The 17,794-nt window shown below is 41.2% G+C and overlaps 1 protein-coding gene across 3 annotated transcripts in view; it reads right to left on the bottom strand.

Annotated features, from left to right (window-relative positions):
- TMEM143 (transmembrane protein 143) overlaps positions 1 to 17,794 on the bottom strand; it is a 94,965-nt gene that overhangs the window by 32,949 nt on the left and 44,222 nt on the right. For 2 of the 3 annotated variants that reach the window (XM_089690982.1, XM_089690981.1), the window contains exon 2: positions 11,577 to 11,809. In XM_089690982.1, coding sequence (XP_089547108.1) covers positions 11,577 to 11,789 — 213 coding nt within the window. In that variant the 5' untranslated portion in view covers positions 11,790 to 11,809. The remainder of the gene's footprint in view (positions 1 to 11,576; positions 11,810 to 17,794) is intronic. The other variant, XM_089690983.1, reaches the window with a different exon arrangement.

A 17,794-nucleotide genomic window follows, 5' to 3' on the forward strand; every position in this document is an offset into this window, starting at 1 on the left:
ACACTCCGTTCATCCATCCATTCACCCATCCCAGAAAAAGAGGGATCATCCCATCCATTTACCACTTAGCCCCATTAAAGGGACACAAGTCTTTTATGACCTCACTTAACGGTCTGGTCATATACACCAGGTGAGAGCACAACCGGTCAAGGTGTACACTATATTTTTTATGATTGATGAACTGCACAGTTAATAATTTTATATCACAGCACTGGAAGAAGTATCAAGGTCAAGGATTTAATAGCAATTTTTGTAGCAATAATATAATTGCAGAGATATCGTTATGCACACTTTCTAAGCTGGACTGTTATTTATTTATTTATACTTTTTTGCAATTGGTAGTGGAGCGCGACACCATTTCTGATTTTATTTTTATGACACAATGGTATGAGTATGTGTAGAGTGTAAGCGAACCACTAATTTTTACATAATTATTTACACAATTTTAGGGTCTTGTCTGGAGGTGAGCATATATTGTTCATGGAACGTGTATGCATGAGTAGCATTGGTGATCAGTTATAGAAGATATTGGTGTACGGAGATATTGGGACATATGGATAATTTGGTGGTACACGTTGATAATTTGGTGGAAGATCTTACTACTTTGGACTTTATGTTTTGGACTTTATTATAGTGAAGGTCTGTGGGTTGCATGGAATCTTTTGCTGCATTGTTCCCATATTTTGTACAATTACCCTTGATCATGGATATCTCAATAGTCAGCTTTCAGGCTAAGACCCACCTATATTCCCCAACCTGAGGAAGACAGAGGCCTCTTTGGTGCCTCTCTCTTTGTCATGCTTTCTCTTCCATTTCCACTCTCCTTCCTTAGATGTCAATTTTCTTCCCTCCTCTTCTCCCTATCCCCCCTCTCTTCCTCAGTAACCCCTTGATTCACTCTTCCTCGAATCCCCTTACCCCCCCCTTTTTTTTTTTTTCTCTCCCAGGATCTATTACCACTACCTGGCTAAGTACTTCCCGGCACATTCCTCTTAAAACGCAAGTAGCACTTACTGGTATTCGCAGTAGGAGTTTAGTTCCTTACAGTGTTGTGATATATTTATTGCCTGCATTGATCTTCTATTTGCTAATACTTGTCTTCATGGCATCTTCCCTTTTATTATTTTAATTTTTGCACTAAATGTCCTGCACCATATTTTTAGGCCATGCCCTTTCACATAAATTACGTTCTGTATCTCACAAACCTGTATCACTGTATGAACGCAATCTGTACCAACTTCTTTTGTCCACTTTGTATGAGGGAGGCCTTAAGCCTGCTACCAATGTTTCTAGATGTTTTGTCTATTGTTCTATGTTTTCTTAAAATCCAATAAAATTCTTTGGAACTAATATGCATCACCTATAATGGAAAGACTCAATTTTTAACTGATCATACAGAAGCTAATCAGTGGTTTGATGTTAATTTTCAGGCAAGTGGAGACCACTCCAGGAAATGACTTGCTCTTGAGATGTTGTATAGTTATCACAATCAATGCCATCTGCTCTCCTTGTCAATCTTTTCTTCTTCCTGCAAATCATTTCATATCGGTATGTCTCTCTCTGCAGTTGCAGGAATTTATGACAGAGTAGTCATTGTGTGCATCTGAAAACAATATCACAAATTCTTCACAAATGTGGCTTGTATAGGAGGGTTGTAAGAAAAATGTCACTCCGCAAGAAAAGCCACATGCAGTCATGACTGAGCTTTGCCAAAACGCACCTTGAAGATTCTGAGGCCACATGGAAAAAGGTGTTATGGTCAGATGACACTAAAATGTAATTATTTGGCCTCAACACTAAATGTTATGTCTGGTGGAAATCCAATACAGCTCACCATCCATATAACACCATTCCTACAGTAAAGCATGGAGGTGGTAATGGGGGTGTTTCTCTGCAGCAGGGACTGGAGCACTTGTCAGGATAGAAGGAAAAATGGATGGAACAAAATACAGTCAAATTCTTGAGGAAAGTCTACTGCCCTCTGCCAGAAATTTGTCAATGGGAAGAAGGTTTACCTCCCAACATGACAATGATCCAAAGCACACAGCAAAAATTACCACACAGTAGTTGAAGGAGAAAAAGGTGAATGTTCTTGCATTCACCTTTTTTTTCAGCCCAGACTTAAACCCCATTGAAAATCTGTAGAATGACTTGAAGACTGCAGTCCGCAAAAGGTCATCATCACATTGAACTGAATTGAGCAGTTCTGCAAAGAAGAGTGGGCAAGTAATGCAAAGTCTAGATGTGCAAAGTTAGTAGAGACATATCCCAACAGACTAAAGGCTGGAATTAACAGCTTAGGCAATGGGCAGACAGGAAGCTTGGCCCATGCGGGCTAATGTACCTGTATGTTAGCTTGCATTGGAGGCTCCTGCGCAGCTCACAGAGTGCACACCTGGGATCCCAGCGATCACTATATCGCCCAGACACAGTAGACCACATTACCGCTGTGTCTGGGCAATCACAGAGTGTTTTAACACATGGCTGCTGTGACCAATCACAGCACTCATATTGTAAACACTAGAAAGTGAAAGTAAAGATCGCTTCTCTCCGATTCTGCAGCTTTTGAGTGCCCGTCAGGATGCATGTACACTCACAAACTGCAGTGCCAGCCACACCAGTGTCCAGGTTTAGTGCCCCTGTGTCCCTGATCATTGCCCCAATATATCCATAACAAATAATGCAGCCAGCCCCTGTCACTTGTCACCTCCATATACCATACCAATGTCCTGATCACCGCCATACCAATGTCCTGATCACCGCCATACCTCAAACCAATGCCCTGATCACTGCCACCTGCCATACCACACCCTGATCACCGCCAACCACCATACCAGCACCTTGATCACTGCCATACACCATACCACACCCTGATCACTGCCAACCACCATACCAGCACCTTGATCTTCGCCATACACCATACCAGCGCCCTGATCACCGCCATAACCCATACCAGTGCCCTGATTACCGCCATACCCCACAACAGCATCCTGATCACCAGCATACCCCTTACCAGCATCCTGATCTTTGCCATACCCTTACCAGTGTCCTGATTACTGCCATACCCCATACCAGCAGTCTGATCACCACCATACCCCATAAGAGCATTCTGATCACCGCCATACCCCATACCAGCGTGATGATCACCACCATGCTCCATACCAGCACCCTGATCACCGCCATACCACATACCAGTGTCCTGATCACCCCCATATCCCTTACCTTCTGACTACTGCCATACCAGCATTCTGACTACTGCCATACCAGCGTCCTGATCACCGTCATACCTCATGCTAACGTCCTGATCACCGCTATACCCCATGCCAGCATTCTGATCACTGCCATACGTCAGCGTCCAGCATTTTCAACTAATCAATTTTCAAATATATGTCCCATAATTTGTGACTCCATAGCTTTCACACAGACTAAATAATATACAATGTTTTGAGTTATTTTTACCCCAAAAATGTAGCAGAATACATTTTGGCCTAAATGTATGAAGCAAAAATATTTATTTGCAAAGTTTTATAACAAAAACGAAGCAAAAAAAATTTTTTTCCCCAATTTTTTGGCATTTTTCATTTATATAGCAAAAAATAAAAAACAGTTCCATCTGTCTACAAAAGAGCTCAACTGGATACAGTGCTGCATGACTGAGTAATTGTCACTCAAAAAGTGCTGAAAATCTGTAAATTGGCCTAGACTGGAAGGGGGTAAAAGTGTCTGGATTTGAAGTGCTTAAAGCAAAAGGTGGTTCAATAAAACACTGACACAAGGGGGTAATCTTTTTTCCAACTCAGCGATTCTGTTTTTGAACGTTTTTTTTTTTCCTGACCTGTTGGTGTTATATCTTTCACTTGGATTTTATAAGGTGTACTGAGTAAATACAGCTGGGTAAAACAAAAACTGTGTCTGTCTTCATTTCAGGCTGCAAAACAACAAAATGTGATTATTTTAAAGGGGGGGGGGGGTGATTATTTTCTATACTTACTGTATAGTCAGGTGTTATGTTAATTTATCTAGCATAGGATTTCTCAGCCAGTTTTCCATGGAATCCTAGGGTTCCTCCAGAGGTTGCTAGCGGTTCCTTGATCAATCAGCTATTTCTGCCTCTCAGATAAGTTCCCACTGACATCATTGATCTTTTTAGCTATCTGTAAGGGGGTAATTCTTCCAAAAGGCTACAAGGAGCATTTTTTGCACTGACCATCATACTAATGTATCGTGAGTTGCAGATATAGCAATTTTTAGCAGGGGTGCCATTAGGCCAGAAAGTTATTTAAAGGGTTCTTCTGTGTCAAAAACATTGCATTGCACATTTTTTTCGACAAGAAATTGAGTCACTTTAATCATTCTTAGACCATCAGCTACCTATTGCTAATTGTACTTCTTTGATTTTAGTTTAGCCATAAGTTTGTTTAAAAGAGAAGTATGGCCAAAGCTTTTTTGGCCACACTTCTCATCTGGGTCACAGGACTGCACTTACTTGTGCTCCCCTATGACCCAGATTCAGCTGTCACTGTGGTAAAGTCCACTGTCAGTTGATGATACAAAGCCACTTCAGGATCTGCAAGGATTCTGACAATGTTGAAATCCACCCAGATGCCCAATTGGCAGCTGGGTCAACTTTTCAGCGTGCTACTAAGAGCCTAAGCTAGCCTCTCCAGGCTCCTCCCCAGCCCAATGCTCAAGTGAACTCTGGAGGGACAGAGCAGAGAGGAAGTGACTGACAGTCAATGTCTATCTGCTCACTGAAGACAGAGAACTGAGCGATCAATGGTTAAGTGATCACTCAGATATCGGGCTTAGAGCCGGTGGTGGACAGATGCAGCATCAGACCAATGCTACAGCAGGGAGGTGAGCATGTGTGTTTATTTTTCCCACGCTTCTCCTTTAAGTTTGTTCCCTGCAGAGGTTTTATTATAAAACAAAAATGTAATTTGGTCAGAGGCGCCCAGACTTCTTCATAAGACCGTGGAAGACACATTGATTTCAATGTCAGCTGAAGAAAATGACAAGTAATCGCATTTTAACTTGTGAATAAGCCATTGGCAACCTACATCTCTCTTTACTTTAATTATTTTCTAAGAGAAGTGAAAGGGGGTCTTGAAACCAATATAAATAGAACTTTAATTACACATAATATTTTAACAATGACCACCTAATAATTTATAAGGAACTGACTAGACACCGGATGGATAAAAAAAAAATCACAGCTGTAAAAAAAAAAAAATCTAAAAAGAAGAATTTTGTAAACAATCCATCACAAGCCATCTCATCATTAACAATGATGTGGATGGAAACACAGCCATCTCTGGAAATTAATATAGATAAATAAATGGACCTGAGGGATTCAACATACAAACAACTCTACCCGGCCTTTAACCTGCAAGTTGGGGAAGAACCGCTCTAAGGCAGGAGATTCCTATTAATTAATGAGTTTAGCGGTAATGGTTCTCACCAAGCCTGGCTGATCAAAAGGTAAATCAGCGAAATATGACAAGTGCTCCTGGCCATAGTTTATAGCTCTATCTCGGAGGGTTTTTCCCAGAGAGAAAGTGCAATAAGCAACTGGCTACTCCGAAAAATAGAAAGGTCACTGTTCATTAATGGATTTCCTGCCAGACCTGAGTATCTGTGTTCTATATAGCTAGAAATACAATTTGCTTGTGAGTAGAAAAAAAAAGCATACAGTGGACTTCTATGTCAAAAGGATGCTTTTGAACAGGGGAATTATCTGATCTACTTCCCATTTAAAGCTGAACTTCAGGCAAATGACTAAATACACAAATTAAATATATGTATGAGAGCTTTTTTACCTAAGATAAAAAACCTTTTTTGTGCCAGTCAATAAATTAAATAAAATACAAACTGAAGTCCACAAAAATAATTACACAAAATTCTTCTTCTGTGTCTAATTTGCACCTCCACATAAATCCAGTGTTTACAATTACCCTCTCAAAGTGATAACAAGCCTTGTAGAGTATACCCTGGACTCTCACTCCAGTCAGCACAGGTGGGGATCCCCTTTTAGGCAAGTATCTAGTGTCTCCTCATCCAACTCATCTTCCCCGGGCCCGTCCTCTCCGCTCTCGGTGTTTTCCTCCTCCGTCTTCCGGGTTTCTGTCTCCAGACAGCTAAACTTTCTCAATAATCAATAAAGTGCAGAGAAGTGCATCAAAAGTGCAACTATGTGCATCAATATGTGTTCGTGACAACTGTAAAAGTACTTCAGCGGGCAGTAAAAACTGCTAATGTCCTTTATGGAAGGGTAATTATTCCAAGTGCCCAGGTGCAAATAAATAATTGTTCTTCATAAATTTAGGCCAAGATGTATTCTGCTATATTTCTTTGGTGAAAATAACCCAAATCAGTATTTAATATTTAGTCTGTAGGAAAGTTATAGAGTTCACAAACTATGGGATATATCTGAAAATCGATCAATCCTGAAGTACTGACAGCCAATCTAATTTCTTGAGGCCCAAAAATATCATAATAGTACAGATATCCCCCGAAATTACCCATATTTGCAAAGTAGACAGTCCAACATATTTCATAAGAGGCATAGCGAGTTTTATGAAGTTGTAATTTTTTTGGAAAATTAAGAAATTAAAAAAATAAATTTTCACTTTTTTTTTTACATACTGTTACCAGTGCAGTACAGCAGCAGCATATAACTGGTGTGGCGGTGATCTGGGACACTGACTGGTGACAGGACAAAAAAAAAAATTTGATTTTTTTTCTTTTTTTTAAGATTTTTATTCATATTACACTATGACCAAAGTAGTATAGTGTTACCATAGTAACATTATACTACTTTGGGGAAGTGATCAGTATTTTTTTTTTTTTACACAATTTGATTGCTTATAAGCAAGAGTTTAACTGAATAAAAATGATTCATTCAGGGCTTTTTGTTGTGATTAGCTGTGATTGGCCATGGCTAATCACATGACACAGATGGGCTGTGATTGGCCCAGCCTGTGCATGTGATCACTGTGACCATTTACAGCTAGACACACTTGTATACAATGGATGGCATGAAAGGAAGCCATCCATTGTATACAACTGTCATGTGACCTGCTGTGATTGGTCACAGCAGGTCACATGGTACTGGCAACGGGGCCGGTACACCGGTTACACGAGGTACACAGCCGGTGACAGATCTAGTCATAGCGCGGCCCTGTGGGCACGCGCAATGCATGGTTCAGGAAGGACGTCATATGACGTCCTACTGGAGGGATGAGAAGTAGTTAAATTAAAATAAACACTGCCGGGAAAATGTTGATCTCTTTAAGATCCTATCATTATATTTTGAGATCAAGCACCACACCACTACACCTCCTACAGCCACAGCCATGTCATGACTGGACAGGGAAAGGATAAGCAGCACACTTATGAGCTCATCTCTCTGCTCTCTCTTCCGATTAGCATGATCCTTGCACTACAACACACCTGATTGTTTTCCTTGTGCTGATTCTCTCTTAGCTAGTCTGAATGCAAAGGCACAAGCACCAAGTCAGTCATATATTTTGCTTGCATTTAAAAATGCTGCATTAATCATCACAGAACTACACTCATTTATGTATTTTTTTATATGCCTGGAGTTCAATTTTAAAGAATAAATCCAATAAAATTATAATGTCCTGAGAAAAAAATAGGCTGCCATTGCGGACTTCTCTTTTTTGAAAATGCAAGCTTCCTGGCTGTTAATAGTCCACTGGCTGTAATACACTTGGAATCACAGAGCAAGAAAGGGTATGTAGATCAAGAGTTTTCAGTTGGCTGGCTGTTACCTGTTCAGGTTCAGTGACACCGAAGTAGTATAATCAGCTAAGAAACTATTGAGGTCTGCAATGCTGAGCTGCTATGCTAATTCTCTGACTACCATCATTCATATTATTTACCCAGAGAATTTATAGCAATATAGAATGCTGACTAGTCTCTTACTTTTATTTACTGCATTCTTCTTCTGGGTGTGAGTTAGACATACATTACAGAGTAATGAAACAAACTCTTAGAATTGGAATGCATACAGGAAACTGTCTACCTGCTCAAGCCTTGCAGGTTTCCAGGTACAATGGCATCACTCCACTCTACTATTTTATCTCAGCAACTGAGGAACTTTTTTTTGCTAACCTGCCTGTAATGTTGGAGACCTGTTCCTTAAAACGCCTAAAGTAAGCACCTCACTCTCTAACATACAGAGAGATTAACCCCTTCATGCCTAAGGGTAAAACAAATCCTAACGCCTAAGCACAATCTTGCAACTTTGCCATGTGTTAGTAAAACCGTACATATCATCACAACTACTTTGTACATCCAAGTGGATTATACTGCGTTTTTTTTTTTCAGGACAAATTGGGCTTTCATTTGGTTAATGGTAATGGATATCTCCTGATATTTTTTATTATCAAAGGAAAACTGGCCCAAAATAGTAAAAAAAATAATATTTTTTTTTAATTTAGCTGTGTGTTTCTTGTTACTACCATAACCTACCACCAAAGAACAACCCAAAATAAATATTTCAGCTCTTGACGATTGCAGCGATACCATATATGTGTATGTTATTTGTTGTTTGTACCCACGGTAAAGCCCAGAAACAATAGTGCGCATTTTGTGTTTAGTTTTTATTTACCTAAAACACACTGACACTGAAATGAATTAAAAAAAAAAAATTCTGACCTTGACCCAAAAACTAACCCTGGCACTGAACTAGGTCAGACCTTGATCTAGGTATTTTTTCTTTAATCTTTAATCTTTATTTATCTTTTTTTTTTTAACCATTTGCCGCCCGCCCTATGGCCGAATGGCAGGCGGCAAATGTCATCGGCGTTCCAGGTGGACGCCATATGGCGTCCTCCCGCACATGCGCAGATTGCGCTCCTGCAGAGCGGCGCGATCTGTCCGAGGTACACGGCCGATGACAGATCTGAGTATCGGCCCCGTTGCCGGTACCATGTGACCTGCTGGACCAATCACAGCAGGTCACTTGACAGTTGTATACAATGGATGGCTTCATTCATGCCATCCATTGTATACTAGTGTCTAGCTGTGAATGGTCACAGCTAATCACATGCACATGTCATGTGATTAGCTGTGGCCAAATCACAGCTAAGCACAAAAAAAAACCCTGAATGAATCGATGTCATTCAGGTAAATGCTTGCTTATAGCAAAGTAATTCTTTGCTATAAGCAAATTGTGTAAAAAAAAAAAAAAAATACTGATCACTTCCCCAAAGTAGTACAATGTTACTATGGTAACAGTGTACTACTTTGGTCATAGTGAAATATGAAAAAAAAAATCTTAAAAAAAAGAAAAACAATTTAATAAAAAATAATCATAAAAAAAAAATACATATATATATATTTTTTTTCATACTGTCACCAGTCAGTGTCCCTGATCACCGCCATGCCAGTTATATGATGACGCTGTACTGCACTGGTGACAATATGTAAAAAAAAAAATAGTGAAACTAATTTTTTAAATTTTTTCATTTTCCGAAAAATTATGACAAAAAAAATACAACTTCAAAAAACTTGCCATGCCTCTTATGAAGTACGTCGGACTGTCTACTCTGCAAAAAGGGGTCATTTGGGGGATATCTGTACTGTTCTGACATTCTTGGACCTTAAGAAATTAGATTGGCTGTCAGTACTTCAGGATTGATCAATATTCAGATCTATACCACAGTTTGTGAACTCTATAACTTTCCTACAAACTAAAAAATACATCCTAATTTGGGTTATTTTCACCAAAGACATGTAGCAGAATACATCTCGGCCTAACTTTATGAAGAACAATTATTTATTTGCAAACTTTTATAACAGAAATAAAAACTTTTTATTTTTCTAAATTTTTTGTGTGTTAATTTGGCAAAAAATAAAAACCCCAGTGGCGATTAAATACCATCAAAAGAAAGCTCTAGTTGTGTGAAGAAAATGATAAAATTTTAGTTTGGGTACAATGTTGTATGACCGCGCAATTGTCATTCAAAGTGTGAGAGCGCTGAAATGATTGCTGGCCTGGGCAGGAAGGTGTAAAATTTCCCAGTATTGAATTGGTTAAAAACAGGTTTTTTTTCTCTCTGCAAGAAGAGAGAGATACAGTTAGGTCCATATATATTTGGACACAATTTTGCATACTTTTGGCTCTGTATGCCACCAGAAAAATTAAAATGAAACAATCCAAATGAATCTGAAGTGCAGACATTCAGCTTTAAATCAAGGGGTTGAACATAAATATTAAGTACAAATTTTAGGAACTGCAACCATTTTTATACAAAGTACAAAGCAACAGATTGCAAATGCAAATAGCACACTTGAAATTAACTCTGGACCTTTTATCTGCTCATTGTAATTGGGATAATGAGGGAATAACACACCTGGCCATGGAACAGCTGAGAAGCCAAGTGTCCCATTACTTTTGGTCCCTTAACAAGTGGGAGGCACATATGTAAACTGTTGTAATTCCTACACCGTTCACCTGATTTGGATGTAAATACCCTCAAATTAAAGCTGACAGTCTGCAGTTAAAGCACATCTTGTTTGTTTCATTTCAAATCCATTGTGGTGGTGTATAGAACCAAAAATGTTAGAATTGTGTTGATGTCTCAATATTTATAGACCTGACTGTAATTCACCTGTGGACTTTTATTGATTTTGTGTAAAGTCAGTGAAAATTATAGCACTCACTACAGGTGCAATACAATTTCATGGTTTGGTTTAGGGGCATGTTGGAAAGCAAGCCTCTTATATCTATATATGCACATTCTATATGTAGCATCTGTCTATTTATAATTATTAATTTAGTAACAGGTCTTTGAGAGCTAGAATTCTTGCTGTTTCTTAGGTGTTCAAATACTTATGTTCAGTAGTGCAAGACAAATAAATTCTTTAAAAATCATACAATGTGATTTCCTGAATTTTTTTTTAATTCTGTCTCTGATTTCTAAGTGGGAGAACTTGCAAAATCGCGGGGTGTTCAAATACTTCTGTTCCTCACTGTATATGGACCTAACTGTACAATGTATTTTTCTCCTCCATTCATAGAGGAAAAAAAAAAAACAAGGTGGGCGGGCTGTACAGTGACTGATCACTGTGATAGCCAATCGTTTGAACGGGACCTGGGGCTCTCAGTGACACCTTGGTCTTTGTGCTGGGAGTATGCTCCCAGGACAAAAGACAGGTATGCAAATATGCGGCCTCACAGAAAAAATCAGATCCAGTCCACTAAAACAAAAAAAAAACATACCCCCCCCCTTCCCCCCCACCATCTAAGTGGTTAAGATCAGAGGCCAGTCCGGTGCAAGCAGACAGCAGAGTCTGTTTACATTTGCTGTTCCATAGAGCCAAGTGGCTTGGTCTGTGTCCGCTCTGCATAGACTGAACCAACACAGACTTGTCATCCGCACACTCTGCTCTGATCAGCATGGGATCAGCAGAAAGATCCTCTGCCGATCATAACGGAGTCTGCCCCATGTAAAAGGTGCCTTGGGAACCTTTGAAATTACAACACCTGACATGTCCAGAAAATGAAAGCAGTATCAGTCAAACTCTATAGGATTACAAATAGATACCTTTCCACTCACCTGAGCCAAATATTCCACTAGCTGACACCTAGAAAAGGGAATATATCTTTCCTGATATTGTACATTCCAATCCTTGGGCTTACTGGGTTTCCACATTTTTTTATATTCGGCCATTTTAGCGGAAAGGGAGCCCATGTTGCGGATTAATGCATGGCCTATATCAATCCCCGTGCGGAGAGCCCCCAAGGCTGTGTGTAGCATGTTGAAGGCCAGCAATGTCCCTAGGTAAGAAAAAAAACACCAACACTAATGAACAAATTATACACGGAAGAATGTATCGAATCCAGGAGACTGTAAGCTAAAGAAAATCTATAATGAAAAAGTAGTGCCAGTAAGAGATACTGAAGGTTCTTGTTTTAACAGTAAACTTTGTATAGCCACAATAAAGAAACAGTATATGTAAACACCAGTTGTTACTGCCACTAGCTACTGCATCTAAACATTGGTTTTCCTTTACAAATTGTATTCTGGAGCTACCAAAGGTGGCATACAAAGCTTTCTTTTATTTCTTTTTGCAGTTGCTGCCATGACTAATTTCATGGAAAGTTAGATATACAGTTAACTGGAGAGGAGTGAGTCTCCCGACCTCATACATTATATGTATACAGTGGGGATCGAAAGTTTGGGCACCCCAGCTAAACATTTGTATTAATGTGCATAAAGAAGCCAAGGAAAGATGGAAAAAATCTCCAAAAGGCATCAAATTACAGATTAGACATTCTTATAATATGTCAACAAAAGTTAGATTTTATTTCCATCATTTACACTTTCAAAATAACAGAAAACAAAAAAATGGCGTCTGCAAAAGTTTGGGCACCCTGCAGAGTTAATATCTTGTACTGCCCCCTTTGGCAAGTATCACAGCTTGTAAACGCTTTTTGTAGCCAGCCAAGAGTCTTTCAATTCTTGTTTGAGGTATCTTTGCCCATTCTTCCTTACAAAAGCAAGTAATAGAAATATTTATTATAATTGTATTGCATGCATTGACATATGAATAAACCATGTTCCCCACAGGCCCCACTTATAAGTCTAAAAGTGAACATACCCCCATTGGTGCCCAACCAGGGCAGTGTAGACACCTCTGAATCTGAGACCTGACTATTTTCCACTTTTAAGTGGATAATGTAACCTGTAGGGAGCATGGATAATTTATATGTCAATGTTACATCTGTTCTTTAGTAACTTCAGAACCCATCCAACTCTGCAGCAAGCCTTTGACAACTTTAAAGGGTTAGTTCACCTTTACCAAAAAACTGCCTATGCAGATAAGGGGTGTCTGTAGATAAAAACAAACTGTGCAGCCCTGACTAAAGTTGAATAATATTGTTGCTATAGATGTAGGCAATTTATGTACCTTATGAAGTCTGATTGGAATACTCCCAGGACATTGCTAAGTGAGGCCTACATGTTACTACTCACCTCCTCCATCACAGGAGTGAGCCCTCAAGACTCTGAGCTCAGAGCTACTGTATCAGGGGAATCAGTCATCATATGGATCATATTCTAAATCAGATCGTTACCGCTGGATGTGCGGTAATACAATAGCTTCGGCTACGTACAGTATACAGTATATATACAGCCCACTGGATGTGCGGTAATACGGTAGCTTCGGCTACGTACAGTATACCTGTATATATACAGCCCACTGGATGTGCGGTAATAAGGTAGCTTCGGCTACGTACAGTATACAGTATATATACAGCCCACTGGATGTGCGGTAATAAGGTAGCTTCGGCTACGTACAGTATACAGTATATATACAGCCCACTGGATGTGCGGTAATACGGTAGCTTCGGCTACGTACAGTATACAGTATATATACAGCCCACTGGATGTGCGGTAATACGATAGCTTCGGCTACGTACAGTATACAGTATATATACAGCCCACTGGATGTGCGGTAATACGGTAGCTTCGGCTACATACAGTATATATACAGCCCGCTGGATGTGCAGTAATGTACATACAGTATACCGCACTGCGCCAAGCTGGCTCAAAACAAATGTCCCTATGACAGATTAATCTGTCAGCCTGCTGGATGTGCGGTATATACAGTATACTGAGCCAAGCTGTTTCAAAACGTACCAGTACGTTCCTACGGTAATCAGACCACTGGATGTGTGTATGTACGGTAGCTGCGGCTACATACAGTATACATGGGGCCAATCACGGTGAGCAATGTATTCTACTAATGAATACAAAGCCTGCTCGGATTGGCTGAGGTTGTGACATCATCAGCCCACCTCTCTGACTCAGCCAATCCGAGCAGGCTTTGTATTCATTAGTAGAATACATCACTCGTCGTGATTGGCCCAGCTTATACAGTATGTAGCCGCAGCTGCTGTACATACATGCGTCCAGCGGGCTGATTACAGTAGGGACGTACCGATATGTTTTGAAACCGCTTGGCTCAACGCAGTATACTGTATATACCACACATCCAGCGGGTTGACAGATTAATCTGTCATAGGGACATTTGTTTTGAGACAGCTTGGCTCAGCACAGTATACTGTATGTATAGTATTACCACACATCCAGCCAGCTTGACCCAAACAAACTCAAGGTTCACATTTTATACCCCGCATATAAGACGACCCCCAATTTTTGGGGTACATTTTTAAGTATAAAAAGTAGCCTTATACGCCAGAAAATACTGTACTTAGCAACATTCTGGGAGTATTCCAGTCATACTTCATAAGGTACGTAAATGGCCTACACCTGTAGCAAGGGCGACATTCAACTTTAGTCAGAGACACACAGTTTGCTTATATCCACAGACACCTCTTAACTGCATAGGTAGTTATCTGGTGAAGGTGAACTATCCCTTTAATGAAAAAAGAAAAACACACACAAATCAAACTTGTCTTCAGCAAATACAGTATCTCACAGAAGTGAGTACACTCCTCACATTTTTGTAAATATTTTATTCTATCTTTTCATGTGACAACACTGAAGAAATGACACTTTGCTACAATGTAAAGTAGTGAGTGTACAGCTTGTATAACAGTGTAAATTTGCTGTCCCCTCAAAATAACTGAACATACAGACATTAATGTCTAAACTGCTGACGACAAAAGTGAGTACACCTCTAAGTGAAAATGTCCAAATTGGGCCCAAAGTGTCAATATTTTGTGTGGCCACCATTATTTTCCAGCACTGCCTTAACCCTGTTGGGCATGGAGTTCACCAGAGCTTCATAGGTTGCCATTGGAGTCCTCTTCTACTCCTCCATGACGACATCACGGAGCTGGTGGATGTTAGAGACCTTGCGCTCCTCCACCTTCCGTTTGAGGATGTCCCACAGATGCTCAATAGGGTTTAGGTCTGGAGACATGCTTGGCCAGTCCATCACCTTTACCCTCAGCTTCTTTACCAAGGCAGTGGTTGTCTGGGAGGTGTGTTTGGGGTTAATATAACATAAAAACCTTAAAGCAGAGCTCCACCCAAAACGGGAAGTTCTGCTTTAAAGCCTCCTTCCCCCCTCCTCTTTACTAAATGGTACTTTTTTTTTGGAGGGGGGAGTGGATACCCACTCCTACATCTGAGCGGAATGTCTCCTCCCTCCTTGCAGTTTTCAGGAACAGGTCACAGGTCCCAGCAGACTGCAGGACCATTCACAAAGCCCAGTGTGGCTCGCACATGTGCAATGGGAACCTGGCTGTGAAGCCACACACTGTCACAGCCAGGTGCACACAGTTGAGAAGCCGGTTTTGGGGACAGGAAACCGATGGAAAGAACGACTCAGGTGAGCACATCGCTGTATCCTGGGACAGGTGAGTGTGTTTATTAAAAGTCATCAGCTACAGTTTTTTGTAGCTTCTAACTTTTAATTAACACAAATTTGACTGGAGCTCCTTTTTAAAGCAGTATAAAACCCAAAAGCAAAAATGTATAATATTGGAGTTTACTAATTCTTACATGTGGCAGCTGCATTAGTTTCCTCTCTTTAACCACTAGCCTACAGGGCACTTATACCCCCTTCCTGCCCAGGCCAATTTCCAGCTTTCAGCGCTGTTGCACTTTGAATGACAATTGCGCGGTCATGCAACACTGTACCTATATGACATTTTTATCATTTTGTTGTGAAAGAGCTTTATTTTGGTGGTATTTAATCACCTCTGGGTTTTTTATTTTTTCTTAAACAAACCGAAAACCACTGAAAATTTTGAAAAAAAAAGTTTTTTTCTTAGTTTTTGTTATAAAATTTTGTAAATAAGTGATTTTTCTCCTTCACTGATATGCGCTAATGAGGCTGCAGTGATGGGCACTATTAGACTGCACTGATGAGGAGGCACTGGTAGGTGGCACTGATGGGCATTGACAGGCATCACTGATGGGCACTGAAAGGCAGCACTCATATATGGCACTGATAGGCGGCACTGACTGGCACTGATAGACAGCACTAATGCACACTGATAGGCGGCACTGACTGGCATTAATAGGTGGCACTGACTGGCACTGATGGGTGACACTGAAAGGCAGCTCAGATGGGCACTGATATGTAGCATTGATGTGCACTGGTAGGCACTGAAATGTGGCATTGATGGGCACTAGCAGGTGGCATGGATGAGCACTGACAGCTGGCACTGCTGGGGTTACACTGATTATCAGTGCCCTGATGATCAGTGTACATGTCCCCTCTGAGGGATGCCGATTACCGGCTCTCCTCTCCTCTCGAGCTGTCAGCGTGACAGCTAGTGAGGAAAGAAATGCCAATAACCGGCATTTCCCTATTTACATGTGATCAGCTGTGATTGGACACAGCTGATCACATGACCGAGCCGACATCTTTGGCTCTTTCCGTTGATCAGTGATCCGCTGTGTCCGAGGTACACAGCGCACCGCCTATCTCCTCGCTGTGCGCTCCCGGAGCCGCGCGTGCACGGTGAGAATGGAAGGACGTCATATGACGTCCTCCCAGAATGAGAGAACCGCCTTGCACCCGTCATTGTACTATATGGTGGGCGGGAGGAGGTTAAAGGCTAAGTTCACCTTTTCCAGAAAATAGCCTATGCGGTCAAGAAGCTTTAGTAGATGTAAAAAAAATTATGCAGGGGGCGCATGTGCGGCGATCCAAAATGGCAGACGCATAAAGGGTGAGCTCTGCTGACCCTCAGTCTTCACGGATCTCACGCTCCGCTCCTACAGCAACCACAGATCTGGGAGATCCCTCTCCTAAATCAGGATGCTCACAGGCATCTCCATGAGGAAAAAAAAAAAAAATTGGCATTGGAAGCCGCCCACGCCTCCTCCTCCGTATCCCCGGCCTTCCATGCCGAATCGCTTCTTTACTAGGCCTGCATACCTGACCTCAGGTAGTTGCGGTGGTCCGAGTGAGTGCTCCGGAGGGTCCGCTGAAATGGAGGGGACAGACACAGAATTCCCTGCTGCTCTGCATCCTGCCTCGGTGGTCCCCTCTTGGACGGTGGATATCCTGGAGGACAAACTGCAAGTATTCTTACACAATATCACCAGCACTATCTCTGCTGAAATTGGGAAGCTGGCTCTGGAGTTTAGGGGGGAGATTACTCAATTGGTAGACCGCACAGACCACCTTGAGTCAAAATTTGACGAATTGGTGCAATATGTTCATGTCCTGGAAGAGAATAATGCGAACATGAAACACACAGTGTCTCAGTTTCAGCTCCAATAGGAAAACCTGGAAAACAGGAAGCACCGCCAGAATATTTGTGTTCATGGCATCTCCGAAACGGTCCTTGATTCCCAACTTCAGTGCTACTTGCTGTCTCCGTTTACCACTCTGGCCCCCAAGGTCCCAGATGTTGATTGGCGAATGGACCAGGCCCATAGGTCGTTAGGCCCAAAACCTCCTGAGGGCACCAGGCCCAGAGATGTTATCACTTGCTTTCACTACATTGACAGCAAAGAAGCCTTTCTCTCTTCTACTCGCAACAAGCCCTCTCTGGAATTTAAAGGAAACAGGCTTCAAATTTTCAGTGATTTATCCCCCATCACCTTACCAAAAAGGAGTGTCCTGAAGCCTGTCACCACTCATCTCCAGCAGCACCATATTGCTTATTGGTGGGGGTTTACATTCAAGTCATGCCCAAGTCATACTCCGTGACTTGCATGAAGCAGACTCCTTCTTTAAACAGTTGTGACTCCCTCTCCTGCTGGAAGAGGCCTTTCCGCAACTTCCTACTCCATCCAGGTCCTCTACTACTCCATGCAAGATCTGGACAAAC

This window comes from Staurois parvus, unplaced genomic scaffold (genome assembly GCF_062004578.1).
Source record: "Staurois parvus isolate SC_StPar_1 unplaced genomic scaffold, SC_StPar_1.0 ptg000548l, whole genome shotgun sequence".
NCBI classification, from domain to species: Eukaryota; Metazoa; Chordata; class Amphibia; order Anura; family Ranidae; genus Staurois; species Staurois parvus.